Raw genomic sequence first — 16,905 nt, 5'->3', positions numbered from 1 at the left:
TCTTATTTTTGATTATTATTGTCCATTGGAATCATTACATGCTATACATGCAGTGCACAGAGATTATGATTAAACATGCTGTGGTATTCCATTAATATTGAAGACTTTTATAAACACTTTCTTTCACAGATTTAGCTCTACAAAGTGTCTCCTGTGGATTCACTCAGTATTTTTCTCCTTGCTCTTCTGTGCTTTTGCAGCACACCCAGCACTGGTAAATCTGCCCATCATTTCCATATCATGCTGCTGTATGACTCTATATCTTTATTAATGAATTATTAAGTATATAAAATATTTAACCCCCTCGTCCTATTTACTACTTAGCAATTTTGTTTACTGTCACATCCATTAATGTCATCTGTCACTGCAGATCAATTTCAACATTTAATAAAAATATCTGTCTATAAATAATAAAGAAATAACTTTATTTCTTTGAGCTTTTTAAACAGCACCAGTTTTGCAAATTATTTAATCATGTTAATCATAGAGTAAAAAAATACATACATCATTTTGCTTGTTCATGAACGTCTGAAATAAACATTTACGGTTTTTAAAATATTGTTTTAGAAATAATATTAAACAGGTAATTTTTAAACATGATTATGGACTAACAATCAGATGATAATGACAATTTGTATTAAATTTAGATATTTATTGTTGCGGTATGTGTAACTCTGCAACGAGGGGATCAGAGTTATTTTTGCCAAATCTCAGCTGTTGAGGAGCCAGTCAAAGAGCTGCTAAAAAATAACAGCCGAAATGGAGCCTGTGTGGAGAAGCAGTCCTTGTCCAGCTCATATCATCACAGAGAGGAGATCAGTATGAATTTTGAAAAGGTATTTTGTATTTTCTAAGAGTCTTCGCTATGCCTTAAAGACACCGTGTATGGTGAAAAAAAACAATCTGGGTGCTTTCTACCTAATCAGATGCAGTCTTAGGGTGCATCACAATCAGCTCCATTGTTCAGGTGCCAGGGAAGTGATCACAGTTGGCTATTTTAAACGCTGACTCGATCACAGAATCCTTCGAGGAATGGATTGGAATGACTTTTTTAAAAATATTTAATACAGGCTTCCTTTTCATACTATTGTTAATGGGCTGTACCAAGAAAAAAATGCACAAATAAGAAGGACATCTTGGAAGTGTGCCCTTTAAATTAATATGACCCTAACCTTAACCCTAGAATTCTGATTTGTGTGTTTATTTTTGCCATGGCTTGTCCTGTTAAGAGTGCATGCCATTCAGAGGTATTTTTGATTGACAGGTGCTGGCAGCCCGTCAGAGAGCCAGATATTTGCGTCTCGCACGTCCACCTACTTTCACTGAGCTTCAAAGTGTGAGGAGCCAAATTAAAAAAAGGTCACATCTTCAGAAAACAATAAGGTATGTATATACAGTACTTTATACTTTATTTAAAATCAATTTAAAAACATAACCTAAACTTCATATAATGTTTACAATATAGCAATGTTCTGCCATTCAGGCACCTCTGTTCAGAATTGTAAAAAAAAAAAAAATCTTTTAAAACATGATTTTATAACATGATCAAAAATAAAGTAGTCCCTGAAATAGCATAAGTGGGAGTGGAATAATATATGAATAGATTTGGATATCACTAAAGTAATATGGAGACACAACATACAGTACATGAGGAGGAGGTATATCCGATTTTTATTTATTTATTTATTTATTTATTTATTTATTTATTTATTTATTTATTTATTTATTATATTTATTTTTAATTTTAATTTTTATGATTTTCTTTTTCATTGTTTCCACAGAGAGCTGATGTTATATGGCTTTGCCTCGTGTATAGTTGGCACTTTGGCTTATGGAAAATCCTCCAGTGATAAGTTTTATCTGAATCAGGCAGTCAGAGCTCACTTTACTGGGTAAATGGCAGCTTTTTCACAGCATATCAATAAATACACTGAATATACTGATGGCCATTTAGTCATTTAACCATGATGCCTTGTTGATGCAGGATGGCTTCAATCCAGAAGCATGATGACTGGTGGAACTGGGTAGAAAACACACTTCTACATGAGCTCTATTTTTATTCCCATGAATATAGTGGGGTGGAAGACAGTGTAAGCTTTGAACATTATAGTGGTTTTGTTTAATTCTGTTGTTTCTTCCTTGTTCTGCTAACAGAACTTAGGAAATCATTCCATGGTAGTTTTGTGTATATTTAATAACTGTATTTAAATCAGTAATACTTATGAATTAGTAATAGCTGAAATAACATCGACCTCTGCTGGTCGATTGGGGGAACTAATCTTAATTTGACGTGTGAACATTTTTATGGACTAAAAGGTAGAAAAAAGTAAGAATTCACATTTTGGGAATACTTACTGATTTTTAAGCATTTAATCGATTAGACTAATAAATTAAACAAATAAGAATTAATATAAAATTGTGGTAAAAGATAATAAAAATGGATAAAGGTTGAATTAATAAATTAATAGGCATTATTTGGTCATGTTTACACATGGATTGGGTTTCTTTCTTTAAAAGTGATTTATTATGATCAGAACCTGATGCTCTGATACTAACAGGTAAAAGCTATCTCTTTAATTGGAGAGCCGGTCATTATGAAGATGGAAGGAACAGACAATTCATCATGTCAGGTAACATGACTAACAGTGTTAAGCAAAACTGATGTACACACATGGCCCCAATGTGCACTTATGTATCATAAATTATTTTACACTATATCTACATTTCCAGTTGAATGATACAGTGACTTGCAAAAGCATACAATAAAATAAACCTTAAAATGGATCAAATTTGTCTGAATAATGAAAGAGAGAGAGAGAGAGAGAGAGAGACAAACTATTCTCTAAAGACAATGCTTTGAAAAATTGCCTGTGGAAAAAAAAACTTGTATGGAAATTTATGGAACTTGTATAAACTTGTATAAAAAACTAATATGGAAAACTTTGACTTTTTTTTTCCAGTCATCATCTGGAGCTCTAGCATCTTTTTTTAGTGCTTTCATTGAACCTTACCAATGTGGGAAACTCGGGTGTTATGACGGAGCAGGATTTAATGTCCCATTAGGAAAAAACAGGTGAAGACATCCATTACTAAATCTCTCATTCATTTTTTTATCATCATTAAATGACAAAATTCTTCTGTTTATAATGTTTAAAATTCTAAAACAAATTTTTATTAAAACAACTTTAATTTGTAAAGGAATTATGTACTCCATCCCTTAAAAATGACAAACTGCTTTGATGACTTCCTTTCCTTTAAAGGTCTGAAGCATCCAGCAAGCTTAAGACACTGTGGACTTCAGACTGGATGCGCAGCTCCACCCATGCCATAAACCTCCAGTTCACTTTATATAGCCCTGTTTATAACCTCTTTACCACTGTCACCATGCTTGGTGAAATGTCATGCATGGAAGCTGTTCTATCCTCAGTCTTCATTTCCTCTGCCAGACTTCATCACTTTCCCTGTGCCCTTCATTACAGTGCTACAGCTGGAGAGGTGGGACAGCAAGGGCAGCTTTAACAAGCTTATCTTCCTGATCATATCACATGATGCCTAGAACTCAATACAATGGCAGGGCTGATAGCAGCAGTTTAATTTCAAAGGTTATATTTAGGAGTGTGATGGTATATCATATACGATGGGATAAAAGGATATAAAACAATCAGAATCATTAAGGTTATGTGGTAGAAACACAAAAACACTGTATGTAGGAAATATAGTGAAATATATGTATAGTCAGGCACATAAGAATGTTTTTTTTTTTTTAATTATTTTTTAAATTTATCAAATAGTGGTTGTGAAGAAAATTAATTCTTGTTATGATTTACATTATTCAAAGTATAAAAATTAATTTTCTCACCAATCTCTCTCTCTCTCTCTCTCTCTCTCTCTCTCTCTCTCTCTCTCTCTCTCTCTCTCTCTCTATTTCTTTGCTCTTTCTCTCTCCCTAAGAAATAACTTCAGTTATTATCAGTAGATGCACTTTTTAAACTTACAGCTTATATATGGATTTGCTGTGAGTGAGAATTTTTTTCTTAATAACTTCTATCATTGCAGCTTCTCCTGCTCTTCTTTACTTTGCTTCAAATCTACTTTCAAATATATGCCATGGCTCAAAGAGGACGATGTTACTGGTCAGACTTCTGGAACTGGATAAAAGTAATTTTTGCTTTTAGATCTTTTCATTTCCTTTTGCTATAAATCACTTTGACAACTGCTCGTATGCATTATCTCTTTCTTGCAGGTGATTGTAGTCCTGCTCAGTCTTCTGTGCTTTGTCTGTTCTGTGATTCACTTCAAAGTGATCACAGACACAATGGAACAGCTCAGAAGAGAAGATTTCAAGACCTTTGTCGACTTAAGTCCTGCTTCTTCTTGGGAACAGGTAGTAGATCTTGCCTAGGGTTTGACCGAAGCTGCTTTCTTTCCAACTTCTGAATTGGTCAAAAGTCCTGTCTTGCCTACTGTAAGGGTTTTGACACATATGCAGTATTTAGCCAGTTCAGTTCAAACACTTGGTGTAGATCTATTGGGAAGATGTTTTTTCTGGTCTGAATTTGTGCAGTGTGAAACTGAAAAGCAAAGTTCTCAGTTTCAATCTGATCTGCACAGTAAATCTGCCTTAACACAAACTCTCAGAAAAAAAACAATTAGTAAATTGTTCCTACTGGGTATAAAACATGGCACATATGATCGTCACTCTAGGGTATATCTTTTGTCCCTTTGGTATTTATCCTTGGGGGGAAATGAATGTAGTGTACATTTAAACTCATTTTAAACTACATAATTAGACCCCAAGGAGCACTGTTGAACCTATGAGCAAGTACATTGTTGTGTATAATATTTATACCATCAGGAATTAAAATGTCCCTGTACTGTACATGTGTTACACTCTTAAAAATAAAGGTTCTTAAACGGTACTTTGTCAGGGTTTATGATAACACTGAACATTTCCATTGCACAAAATTTCTTTAGACTATAAAACTTTCTTACAATGTTACCTTAATAATAAGGTTTTCATAATACAGGCATGCAAGTCATTGCGGAGTGTAATGACAATGATTTGCAAAAGCATTTGTCTTTATTCAACACTTTATTTTACTGTTGTTTTTATTTTCTAATGGTTCAGCAAACCAGAGTGAATATAATGCTTTCATTGTAAAAAAACAAAAACAAAAACAAAAAACACACTATATAACTCCCTGCTATAAATTGGGAAATTATAACTTATATTTTGTCTTGGAACATGTATATGAACTCTTTTTGTCTTTGACAGTGCACTCATTCACTTTATGGGCTCCTTCTGTTCATTCTTCTGATTAAATGTTGCTCATTGCTATGCCTCAATGAAGCCATGGCCACAGCTGTATCTACAGTGAGAGTTGTCTTCTCCAGTCTGCTATGGCCTGTGGTACACACAAATTCAGATTCAGAATACATTAGCTTGACTAAAGAATGTTTGCATTCCACTTGATTTTTTTCTTTTTGAATTTCAGATAACTGGCGTGATCTTTATTTTCGCTTTCTCCTCCCTGGGGATCCTGGTTAACTTACCAAAACCAGTTTATTCTCTTATCACGCATCATTTTGGCATTGGAAAGCTTGATGGTTCACACAAAAATCAAGCCTCTTGGATGCTTTGTTGCTACGGAGCCTTAATCTGCATTGTGTCTTTTTCAGTGAAAGCAGTGGTATGTGTAGCAAGTTTACTGAAAGCTGTACAGTATACTATGAAAAGCACACATTAATGCTTATTCAAATTGTTTGTATTGCTGTTTAACAGACAACTGGTATACTCAGTTTGGTTGTGAAAAGGGCAAAATCTAAGAGGAGAAAACCTCATCTGTCTGTCCTGGACCTCTGCACTTATATCCATGATGAGGCTCTGGCGCTTGTTGGTAAAGGCAGGCAGAAGTGGCCTGTTCATCCAAAAAACAACGTAAGGGACTTTTTAATGTTGCCTGTGTCTTTCTGTAGGTGTTTTTCCCCCTAAATAATGTGTTTGTGTTTTATCTTAGACATTAGTGATTATATTATTATGGTGATTGAGAATGTTAGGCATTACCATTTCTGTTGGTGTACAGAATTTTGTCCTGGAGGAGTTTGAGGATCTGGTTGATGAGCTCCTGCTCAAGCTTAATGTCATTTCCAGTAGTGATGAAGACCAGGAAAACTATGAGGACCAGAGTCCTCTCCAATCAGCATATGACTTCAGCTCAGAGGTAAATGTTATAACCATTCATCACTTGTTAAACACATACTCCATCATTTTATCTCCATTCTGATTTATACCACAATTATTCTGCATTCTTAAATCTGATTGGTCAACAAGTGATGATTACTTTTGTATAACAGCGGCTCTGACAATCATCACAGATTTAGACAAATATGCCATCATTCCAGTACATTAATATCTCTATTAACAGCTACTTCAGTGTGCTTCACTGATTATAAGAGTGTCAGTAAGCATATAGAACACCTACTGATATTTAACAAAGAATTAAGTGTTAAGAAGCTAAGAATGTGAGAGAACAATTGTTAATAGCTGCTCTAAAATAGAGGATAACAGGAACTATCTTTCCCAACTTCAATTTAATTTAAAATATGTAACACGTAATTATTGGCAAATTGGTTTGGTCTAAGAGGATTAAAACACCTTGGGGTGTGCTGTTATAGGAAAGTAATAATTTTGGGGTTTGCATTAAGCCATATCACGCATGTTATTGAGTATTGTCCTATAACTGCAAACATCATCTTTATTCTGTATTTATTCCATTTTTGTAGATCAGTGATGAAAACAAATTGCAGAAAATGGAAATAAAGCGAGAAAACAGTCTCGGGTAAATTTCTTCTTAGTTTTGAAATGGACACAGTGAAATGGACAGTTTTTACATGTACTGTTTTTCTTTGTGGTTAACACTTAACTGCTCAGCACTGTGTTTGAACTGTATTCAGGATAAAATTGTATGCCAAAGGCATAAATGTAAATAATGCCAGTTCTGTAAATATGTACTTCTTTCATTACAAGGTCACTGCTTGAAAGGAACAACCTGCAGAGCTTTAGACGGAGTGAGGAAACAATCCATGACCAGGCAATTTACACAGATCCAAAGGGCCATCAGAACATCTCCACATCTCCTGTAAAGAAGTTAAAGAACTCTCAAACATCTTTCGGCATACATCAAACCATCAGTGTTCATATTGAAGGCAGTGAGATACTAAAGGCAAATAGATCACAATCACTTAAGATGACTATGGAGGACCATGACTGTGATAATACAGTCCTGAATAAAGCTCTTAATTCCCAACACCCTATGGGTTTCATCTCTCATACTGGGAGGTTGACAAACCGATCATGTCACAGAAAGTCATGTAGATTGTTCTGTTTGAATGAACCACATGCAGAAAAACAGACTGAAGTGGAAAATATTCCAGGCCAGTGTTACTGAATAGTGAAATACAATGAATCACGATTTTACTCGATACACAAGATGGCAAATATTTTGTTTTGTTGTATAGCATTAAAAAGCTAGAAAAGGGACTTCTTTTATTTGTTTTGTCTAATAAGATTAACACAGAAATTGATTAAACATGCATTTCATTTTGAATCTCAAATACACGCTTAATCTGAAAAACTAAATTCAGTGTTGGTTCAATATCTAATGGTACCATACAAATTCCAAATAACATTCAAATTCAGATTTTGCATTTTGGTTTTGGGACAAGATCTCCCAAACATGACAGTTGAAATTTGGAAAAAAAGGTCAGCTGGTCTTTTTCCAGTCTTCAACTGTCCAGTTTGACTGAGTCTATGTTTATGAGAGACTCGGATTCCTGTGCATATTTAGAAGCTTTTCTGCTCACCGTGGATGCAATGAGTGTTTATTTGAGTTACTGTAGACTTCCTGTGACCTCACACCTGTCTGGAAATTCTCCTTTGGTGGAATTCTCCACACCTTGATAAGTTGCTGAACTAAGAGGTGTATTGGGACTTTAAACAGTGCTTCACCTTGGCAAACACTTGCACACTTTTTTCTATCCTTCTCCTTAACAGGTGTGGCCATTGCAAACAGTATGATAAAATTACATATACAGTATATATCAAAAATAAAATTGTACAAATCTACAAAACAACTACAGTATTAATTACCAAAAATCCTTTAAAATCATTTACTAGAAGTTTTATCTTAAGGTTACTGTTCCTATATTAACATGTATACATACATACATACAGTTAGGAATAACAATAGGAACATCTGTACACCTGAACAATTATGCCTTCATCCTATATATATATATATATATATATATATATATATATATATATATATATATATATATATATATATATATAATGTGGAATTTTATGTGGCACACCTATATAGGCCTATGTGCTAAAAAGGATTTAATGATTTATATATATATCCAGACACAGCTAATTTATTTTTGCCATTAGGTTCAGAGGAGTGTCTGGGTAATTTTCTCATCTCTTACTGTTGCACACACACATATATATATGTGCTATTTTAATTATTGTATTTAATGGATGGAATACAGTGTCCAGGAGTTTTGTTTCCTTCTCAATAAACGGTTAAATTCTTTTACACAAACTTTTTGTGTGGTTTTTCTCGGCCTTCAATAGTTTTGCGTTTCACTTCACAATTATCCAATCAGAACTCAGAACGTACATGCCGTACGGGCTTGAGTGGCGACTTCTCATTGGTAGAACCCAAAGTCAGCCAACCAATCACAGCATGGCAAGTCAGACAAGTTTGAGTCGCTGTGTGGAACCCAGTAGCCAAGCGAAGGCGTATCAGAAAGGTACACAGTCGCGTTCACAGGAAAAGCCGAAATTAAATTAGAGCTTTTGCTTAAAATAGAGTTCAAAACTCTGAAATAAACCAAACGCTACTGGAATAGTGCGCTGGGACAACTGGGAAGGCTTGAAGAGGACACGAGGCCCTGTGGAAAAGGCAGAGAGATGAAGAAGAAGCTGCTGCTGTTGATTGTGCTGTTTGGGTTCATTACCATCTGCACAGGAGAGGAAGAGGAAGAAGGTGAGGAAGAGCTGGGATTATCATCTCAATGCTGTGCTCATAAAGCTTGACCTGCTCTAATAAACGATCAGTAGTGTAAAGGGTTGGGAAAGCATGTAAATACTGCACATGACTAATGTAAACACATTAACGATCCTTTCTTTAGGACATGCTTGGGTTAGTGATATATAATAAAGAGTGTTCACTACAAGAAGATTCAACTTGTACAAGCTCTTTAATGAGTGAAGAGATTTTTGGCTATTTATTTTTTAATTGGCTGTAAAGTATTAAAAGTCCAATGCAGATAGAATTAGGAAGAAAATATTTCATAATCAAGATTACATTTTTTTCTGAGGTCCAGAATAAACGACAATGTGAAAGGTTTGATGCTTATTTAAATTGCATTTATTAATTGTTTGTTGACCATTAGTCCTGCAATACTTCTGTTTTTCTTTGTGCTACTCAAATGCTTAAAATTCTCTAAGGCTTTTGGGTGATGCAAAATATTTATTTACTTTTATTTACTGCATGCAAAAAAGAAAAGAAGAATTAGTGCAGAAATTTCAGAAAAAAATAGAAATGGAAGACTCTGAACATTTTAAAATCAAAATGACCAATTTTGTTTCGTTTGTGATTTATGAATAAAATAAGATTTCTTCTTCTTCTACCACCGCTTATCCGGGGCTTATTTTAAAAAAAATCACTGTATGCTAGAAGTGTTTTGGAACTATTTCTGAAATAATCCTTAATGATGTCTGTATTTCATTTCATCAGAAATGAGTGAACACTCTTTGCAGAGTGAATTCTGCAAAATTCTGCAGTTTCTGATGAGATTGAAAAAAAAATGTAAAATTAAAAATACGCTTTTATTAAAAGCGTATGCTTTATAATTATATTGCATTGAATAAGATTACTGAACAGACAAACTTCTAAAAAAAAAAAAAACTTTGTTTAGCCAACTAATGAGTTGTGTGAATTTCAGGAGAGGAGCTGAGTAAAGACGGTGATATTGACACTGGAGATGATGACGACGACGATGACGATGATGACGACATTGACAGCACAGAGGTCAAAGAAGAAAATGGCGTGCTGGTTCTCACTGATGCCAACTTTGACACGTTTATAGAGGATAAAGACACAGTGCTGGTGGAATTCTATGCACCGTGGTAAGTTTGTAGTTTGTGTACTGAGAGGTTGAATTGGTCCCTACAAGGCACTGTGCAATCACTTGTTTACTTTTTTTTTACTACCCTCCTCCCTAACAGGTGTGGCCACTGCAAGCAGTTTGCACCAGAGTATGAGAAAATCGCTCAGACACTCAAGGAAAACGATCCTCCGATCCCTGTAGCTAAAGTAGATGCCACTGTGGCTAATGCACTTGCCAGCAAATTTGAAGTGTCTGGATATCCTACTATCAAAATTTTGAAAAAGGGAGTGGCGGTAGACTATGATGGAGCGCGGACCGAAAATGGTGAGCGTGTTCTCTTGAGTACGGCTGTGTGATGTGTTTTGATGTCGTATAATTGAATGCATTTGAGAAAGTTTAAAAAGAAAAGATATGACATACACTACTGTCTTACATTTTTAAACAAGAGAAAATTGATAACAAATAAGAATGCATGCAGTATGTACGTTAGAATATTAATACACAGGAAGGCAAAATACTGTTTCTGTTCTGATACTGAAACTTTGAACACCATTTGCTACCCATCTGAAATTGAAATAATAATAAACTAAAACTATCACAGTTTCAAACAAAAAAAAATCAGTTCAAAACTCAATCACACGATCACTTGCATTTGTAAATATGTTAAACTATATTTAGTCCAAATATTAAACACACAAATCAAGAATGTAGTGTAATAATGAAGATATCTTGCCAAGGACAGAAAGAATACAAAATTCAATTCGTCTGTGAAACCGAACATATCAAAGTTTTCATTGCTATAGATCTTGTGCAAATTTTTCATGGGAATGTTTGAAATATTAACGGTGTAAAGCAGGGGCGGTTCTAGGATTTCATCTTTAGGGGGTTTTAGCCCTCAGTGAGAATTTTAAAACAAGAAGAGTTTTATATCATATATTATATGACTACATAGTAATCTAAAAGTTATGGAATTATTTAAAATGGCAAAAGTGGACACCAAAATTTTATGCATGATTTAATGATGCCGGGGGGCATGGTGGCTTAGTGGTTAGCACTTTCGCCTCACACCTCCAGGATTGGGGTTCGATTCCCGCCTCCTCTTTGTGTGTGTGTATGTTCTCCCCGTGCCTCAGGGGTTTCCTCTGGGTACTCCGGTTTCCTCCCCCGGTCCAAAAACATGCATGGTAGGTTAATTGGCATCTCTGGAAAATTGTCCGTAGTGTGTGAGTGAATGAGAGTGTGTGTGCCCTGCGATGGGTTGGCACTCCATCCAGGGTGTATCCTGCCTTGATGCCCGATGACGCCTGAGAACCAAGAAGTTCGGGTAAGCGGTAGAAAATGAATGAATGTAATGATGCCAGTCTTGAATCAAATCAGTTCATGTATGTGTGCATTCTATAAGAACAGTGTGTCCAATTAATGAAATAAAAAAAAAATAATCACAAGACAAAGAACAAATCAATAAATGTTATTTTTATTCAGTATTGAATAGATTGTTTGCATTAATATTTTGTTTGTGCTACAACTCTGGTAATAAGAATAGTGAAATTTCACTGCTTTTGGTTTTTGGTCTTTGCGGTTTTCCGCCGATTAACGTTATAAAAAAATAATAATAATAATTTTTCGAAAGTAAAAATTGTACTTATAGTTTTATAGGTCTAGAACCGCCCATGGTGTAAAGTAAAACGAATCAGTCTTTACTGAATATTAAAAAAAAAAGCCTAACAGAAGTAAAAATCAAGCCTAAAACGAGTATATTTACTGCTTCATTAAGCTGGGTTTAATGTTTCAGCTATTGTCGAGCGCGTTAAAGAAGTTGCACAGCCGGACTGGAAACCTCCTCCAGAGGCCACACTGGTGCTGACAAAGGACAACTTTGATGATGTGGTTAATAATGCTGACATCATTCTGGTGGAGTTTTATGCCCCCTGGTTGGTACCTTACAGGACATCTGAGAATTTCTCTTGCACTACTTGTTTATTTGACCTGTGTAATTAGCATCTGTTTATTATCTGTTGTGTCCATGAATATACAGGTGTGGTCACTGTAAAAGACTCGCTCCTGAGTATGAGAAGGCTGCTAAGGAACTCAGCACTCGAACTCCTCCTATACAACTGGCTAAAGTCGATGCCACTGCAGAGAGTGATCTCGCCACCCGGTTTGATGTGACCGGATATCCAACACTCAAAATCTTTAGGAAGGGGAAAGTGTTTGACTACAACGGACCACGGGAGCAACATGGTACTTCGTGTTATTCACTTTTGTTACATGTTGCAGGGCTGCAAATGTATTTTATATGTGGTTTGTAGCTTATTGGTGTGGAAATGGTTTTGTCCAGGTATTGTTGATTACATGAGCGAGCAAGCGGGACCTCCGTCCAAGCAGGTGCAGGCCTTGAAACAAATTCAGGAACTGGTGAAAGATGGAGATGATGCTGTGATCGTCGGCGTGTTCTCCAGCGAAGACGATGCTGCCTACGAGATCTATCAAGAAGCATGTAAGTACCAGAACAGTCTAGGGATTGCACAGCTATTCGTTTTTATTAATTGACCAGCAATCCCAGAAAGTAGTTAACTTTTTTCCATAATTACACCAAAAACTGACTGGGTGCCTTGCTACAGTATTTCTAACAGTTCAATGAACAGGAAGCATCAGTACTTGGGTTAACAATTAATAATAAAGGTCAATGCAACAAATTTTGAACATAATGCAAAACAAATAACCATGTAACACATTACACTACTTACAAACGTGCATTCTAAGATTATACAAAATACATTGGAGGGCAAAATGGGTAAAATGTTTTTTTAACCTTCTGTATGATCATTTTTTTTGGTCCCTTTTATATGCTGCAGCTTTTCAAACATACAGTGAAATCCAAGACACTAGCTTTGTTTTGGTTAAAGATTTGTTGAACAGCCCAAATTTAGTTCAGAACAGTTACTCATTAATCCTGCTATGACTTCTAATGATTGTAAAACTCAAACCTTATGACAAAGTTATGCATGGTGTCTGTGATTTTGTATTGTGATTACTGGCACATCTATGTCGAAATTTTGAACTTATTTTTGATATTCTTGCCTGGTTTCTAGGCAACACCCTCAGAGATGACTACAAGTTCCGCCACACTTTCACTAATGAAATCGCTAAGTTCCTGAAGGCCTCACCCGCCCAGGTCGTCATGCTTCAGCCGGAGAAGTTCAGGTCGAAATATGAGCCTTCGTCTCATACCTTCAACATCAAAGTAAGTCCTTGTTTCTTTAAATAAGTGAATCGGTGGCGATTAGGAGGAGGAGGAGGATGATGGTATAGTGACTTAATGCATAAAACCTCATGTGTCAAAAGGAAATTAAAAAAAAAAGACAATTAAGTAGAGACTTCCACTGATTGTCCAGTTTATTAGGAACACCTCTATAGCTGATCCTTATCAAGTCAGCCGGTCACGCATCAGAAAAGCAGAACATTAAATCATCAGTCGAGGGCTTCAGTTATTATTCGGAATAGAGAAAAATCTTTGACTTTAAGCATGTTATGTTTATGCAGAACAGTGTGAAAAACTATTTCTTTATCAACGAGAGGTCGGAGAGCAAAGGTCAGTCTGGATTAAGCTAACAGGAAGTCAAATAAATAACTCGTAATCACTCTTTACATCAGTGCTGAGCAGAAAAGCATCTTAACATGCTCCACACCAGAGATACACACTCACCCACACTGGACAGATGATGATTATGAAAAAAGACTAATGTTTTTCAAACCCTCATCTGTCCAGTTCAGTTGAGCCTGTTCCTAATAAAGTGGACAGTGAGTGATTATCTAAATCAGGAACAAAAATTAAGGTTTAAAAGAGGAAAAATAAAGCCAAAGGAATTAGAAGTAATATAATTAAAGGAATTAAAATACAAAATTGCTTTTTAAAATAAGGTGCAATACAGTACTCCCTCGGTTTGTCTTGATCTTGACAAGAAAATCTTTTCTTGAATATAATCCTTTTTTTTGTTGTTGCATATTCTAAGTTTGTGTTTGTTCTTAGGATTCCACATCTGCTTCAGAGGTTCAAGAGTTCTTTCAGAAACACACACTGCCATTAGTGGGACACAGAAAACAGAGCAATGCTGAGAAGCGCTACTCCAAACGTCCGCTGGTGGTTGTGTATTACGGTGTCGACTTCAGTTTTGATTATAGAGTTGGTAAGTGGGAAATTTTACTCTATTAAAGGTGTGGTCTCTGTTGTTTGAAAGCCAGTGTTGATCTTTGAAATCACAAAAACAAACACACCCCTAACCCAAATGGGTCCCACCCCTGTACTGATAGCTCCTCCCACACATACGTAACCCAGGCAACTAATGGAAAGAAATGTCTTTATCATAGCTGAATGGAAGAACAATATGATTGCAGATAAACAAACAAGCAAAATGACACACAAGTATAATCCTGTAAAGGACAAAGGCATATATTAGTTCTGTGAAACAAAGCAAAACCAACGTTACTCACCTATCGAGAAGGAAAAAAGCAACCTCGGCATCCCATCGCAGGCCTTCCTGCTCCTTCAAATCTCTCCAGCCATGGAAAGATGATCATATGTTAACATGTCCTACTTCTTCCCTTATTGTAAGCCTTTCTTCGCTTTCTTTCTTTGTTTTAAACCTCCATGTCAATGCTAAAACCTTTCTGCTAATGTCACACATGCGCACTGAACACTCTCTCCGCCATATTGAAAAGACACACCCCTTTCTGCTCATTGGCTACACATTAGTTTTGTATTTGTTTTGTTTGGTGGCCCAACGCAGTTTTCTGAAGCATTTCTCAAACAACAGAGACCCCACCTTTAATCATCTTGCAAAAATGGATGAAAGTATTTTGCCATGGCCTGAAGTCTCTGAAGTCAACTCTACTGTGAGTCAAATCAGAGGTGTCTATTTCTGCTTTTTTTTTTAACCTATGGGTGTCCAACCTAATCCTGTAAACAGAAGGTGTGGGTGCAGGTTTTCATTCATTGAGCAGAGGCTACACTGGACTCTGTCGAAAGCCAATATCAACTGATCGCACATGTAGAATTAGGTGTGGCTGCGGAATGAAAACCTGCGTCTAAACATTCCTTTTTGGATAACATCAGACACTGATTTAAACTTTGATTTCTCTGAGAAACATACTTCTGCCAAATTTGCACAAAATAAGGAAGACCACAGGCATTGGATTTATCTCCAGAGCTGATGTTTACTTGATTATCAGGATGTGCCACTCACATTCATTAGACAGGATTTATATTTTTTGTTATTTTTTCTCAAGAACTGTTTTAATGCTCTTGCTTTTTGCCCACAGCCACACAGTACTGGAGGAGCAAAGTTTTGGAGGTGGCAAAGGACTTCCCGGAGTACACATTTGCTATCGCAGATGAGGAAGACTATGCTGACGAGCTGAAGAGCCTCGGCCTCAGCGACAGCGGCGAGGAAGTGAACGTCGGCATTCTTGGTGAAGAAGGGAAGAAGTATCCGATGGAGCCAGAGGAGTTTGACTCTGACGTGCTTCGGGAATTTGTTCTCGCCTTTAAAAAAGGTGAGTTGTTGCTGGATTTGCTATTTAATGTGCTTCTACAATAGGCATATAAATCCTACATATTAGTTGAACACAACAGTACTGTGAATTAGTGTTCAGTCTTTTCCATTTAAAGTCCACAGCCAGGAGTATGTTGTTAATAAAATGGTTTAGTGTAAGTTTTGTTTTTGTCTAACATGAAATTTTTTTTAACATTTTTGATGGTAATAAATTAGACTTAAATTTTGATACCATATTTACAAGCCTTTACCTAGTATTTAATAAGTGACCCTTGTATATTATTACTCTGTGACAGGTAAACTGAAGCCCATTGTCAAATCACAGCCCGTTCCCAAGAACAACAAGGGACCTGTGAAGGTTGTCGTTGGGAAAACCTTTGATGAAATCGTCATGGATACCAAGAAGGATGTCCTGATCGAGTTCTATGCGCCATGGTGTGGTCACTGCAAGAAGATGGAGCCTGAATACCTGTCTCTTGCAAAGAAGTACAAAAATGAGAAGAATCTTGTGATTGCCAAAATGGATGCCACGGCCAACGATGTGCCTCACGGCGCCTACAAAGTGGAAGGATTTCCTACGATATACTTTGCCCCGAGCAGCAAGAAACAGAATCCCATTCAATTTTCAGGTGGTGAAAGAAATTTGGAGAGTTTAAGCAAATTTGTAGAAGAACATGCAACAAAATTATCACACAAGAAAGACGAACTCTAAGTAAAGAAATCTGATAAAATGCAGCCTGTAGGTGTCTGACCTGATCTAGCAGTAACAATTGTTTCTGAAAGCAGAAATATCTGTTCATTCCAAAGCACTGTTTATTCTTTTCAAAATCTTTTTAAATAAAAACATTGGAAAAGGGGAAACAAATGGCTCTTGTTATATTGTGCACTTCAAATAAGATCGGACTAGATGGAGAGATGCTGAAACTGGAAGTAATGTGTTACCAGTCAAGTAGTTTTAGTACATTCCACTACAAATGAAGTTTAAAAAGAGACCCAGTATTTGGACTGATGTCTGCTTTCTGCTCGCCTATAAATTCAATTCGATTTATTTGTATAGTGCTTTCAACAATTTCCCATTGTCTCAAAGCAGCTTTACAGAAGAGAGAGGAAAAAAGAAACAAATTAATAATAATAAACAAATATACGATTAAAGTTTTAAAATAATTTTAAA

At 36.0% G+C, this 16,905-nt stretch overlaps 2 protein-coding genes across 5 annotated transcripts in view; both read left to right on the top strand.

Moving 5' to 3' along the window:
• LOC113658079 (polycystic kidney disease 1 like 1) overlaps positions 1-8,190 on the top strand; it is a 29,631-nt gene extending 21,441 nt beyond the window's left edge. For 2 of the 4 annotated variants that reach the window (XM_047808387.1, XM_027170263.2), the window contains 16 exons: positions 130-214; positions 648-836; positions 1,265-1,383; positions 1,782-1,892; positions 1,985-2,090; positions 2,559-2,630; positions 2,961-3,073; positions 3,261-3,495; positions 4,057-4,158; positions 4,244-4,384; positions 5,276-5,410; positions 5,496-5,690; positions 5,783-5,938; positions 6,084-6,221; positions 6,784-6,839; positions 7,028-8,190. In XM_047808387.1, coding sequence (XP_047664343.1) covers positions 130-214; positions 648-836; positions 1,265-1,383; positions 1,782-1,892; positions 1,985-2,090; positions 2,559-2,630; positions 2,961-3,073; positions 3,261-3,495; positions 4,057-4,158; positions 4,244-4,384; positions 5,276-5,410; positions 5,496-5,690; positions 5,783-5,938; positions 6,084-6,221; positions 6,784-6,839; positions 7,028-7,448 — 2,374 coding nt within the window. In that variant the 3' untranslated portion in view covers positions 7,449-8,190. The remainder of the gene's footprint in view (positions 1-129; positions 215-647; positions 837-1,264; positions 1,384-1,781; positions 1,893-1,984; positions 2,091-2,558; positions 2,631-2,960; positions 3,074-3,260; positions 3,496-4,056; positions 4,159-4,243; positions 4,385-5,275; positions 5,411-5,495; positions 5,691-5,782; positions 5,939-6,083; positions 6,222-6,783; positions 6,840-7,027) is intronic. The other 2 variants (XM_047808385.1, XM_047808386.1) reach the window with 1 other exon arrangement.
• Positions 8,191-8,766: 576 nt separating this feature from the next.
• pdia4 (protein disulfide isomerase family A, member 4) lies at positions 8,767-16,595 on the top strand. Its single transcript, XM_027176846.2, has 10 exons — positions 8,767-9,056; positions 10,018-10,201; positions 10,301-10,506; positions 11,975-12,113; positions 12,218-12,423; positions 12,521-12,679; positions 13,275-13,426; positions 14,213-14,369; positions 15,502-15,735; positions 16,031-16,595. Exons 1-10 carry the CDS (start codon positions 8,981-8,983, stop codon positions 16,444-16,446), a joined length of 1,929 nt encoding a protein of 642 aa, XP_027032647.2. The 5' UTR covers positions 8,767-8,980; the 3' UTR covers positions 16,447-16,595.
• Positions 16,596-16,905: the final 310 nt, after the last annotated feature.

The sequence above is a fragment of the Tachysurus fulvidraco genome, chromosome 25 (assembly GCF_022655615.1).
Source record: "Tachysurus fulvidraco isolate hzauxx_2018 chromosome 25, HZAU_PFXX_2.0, whole genome shotgun sequence".
In the NCBI taxonomy this organism is placed as follows: domain Eukaryota; kingdom Metazoa; phylum Chordata; class Actinopteri; order Siluriformes; family Bagridae; genus Tachysurus; species Tachysurus fulvidraco.
This window is presented reverse-complemented; position numbering and strand designations above follow the sequence as displayed.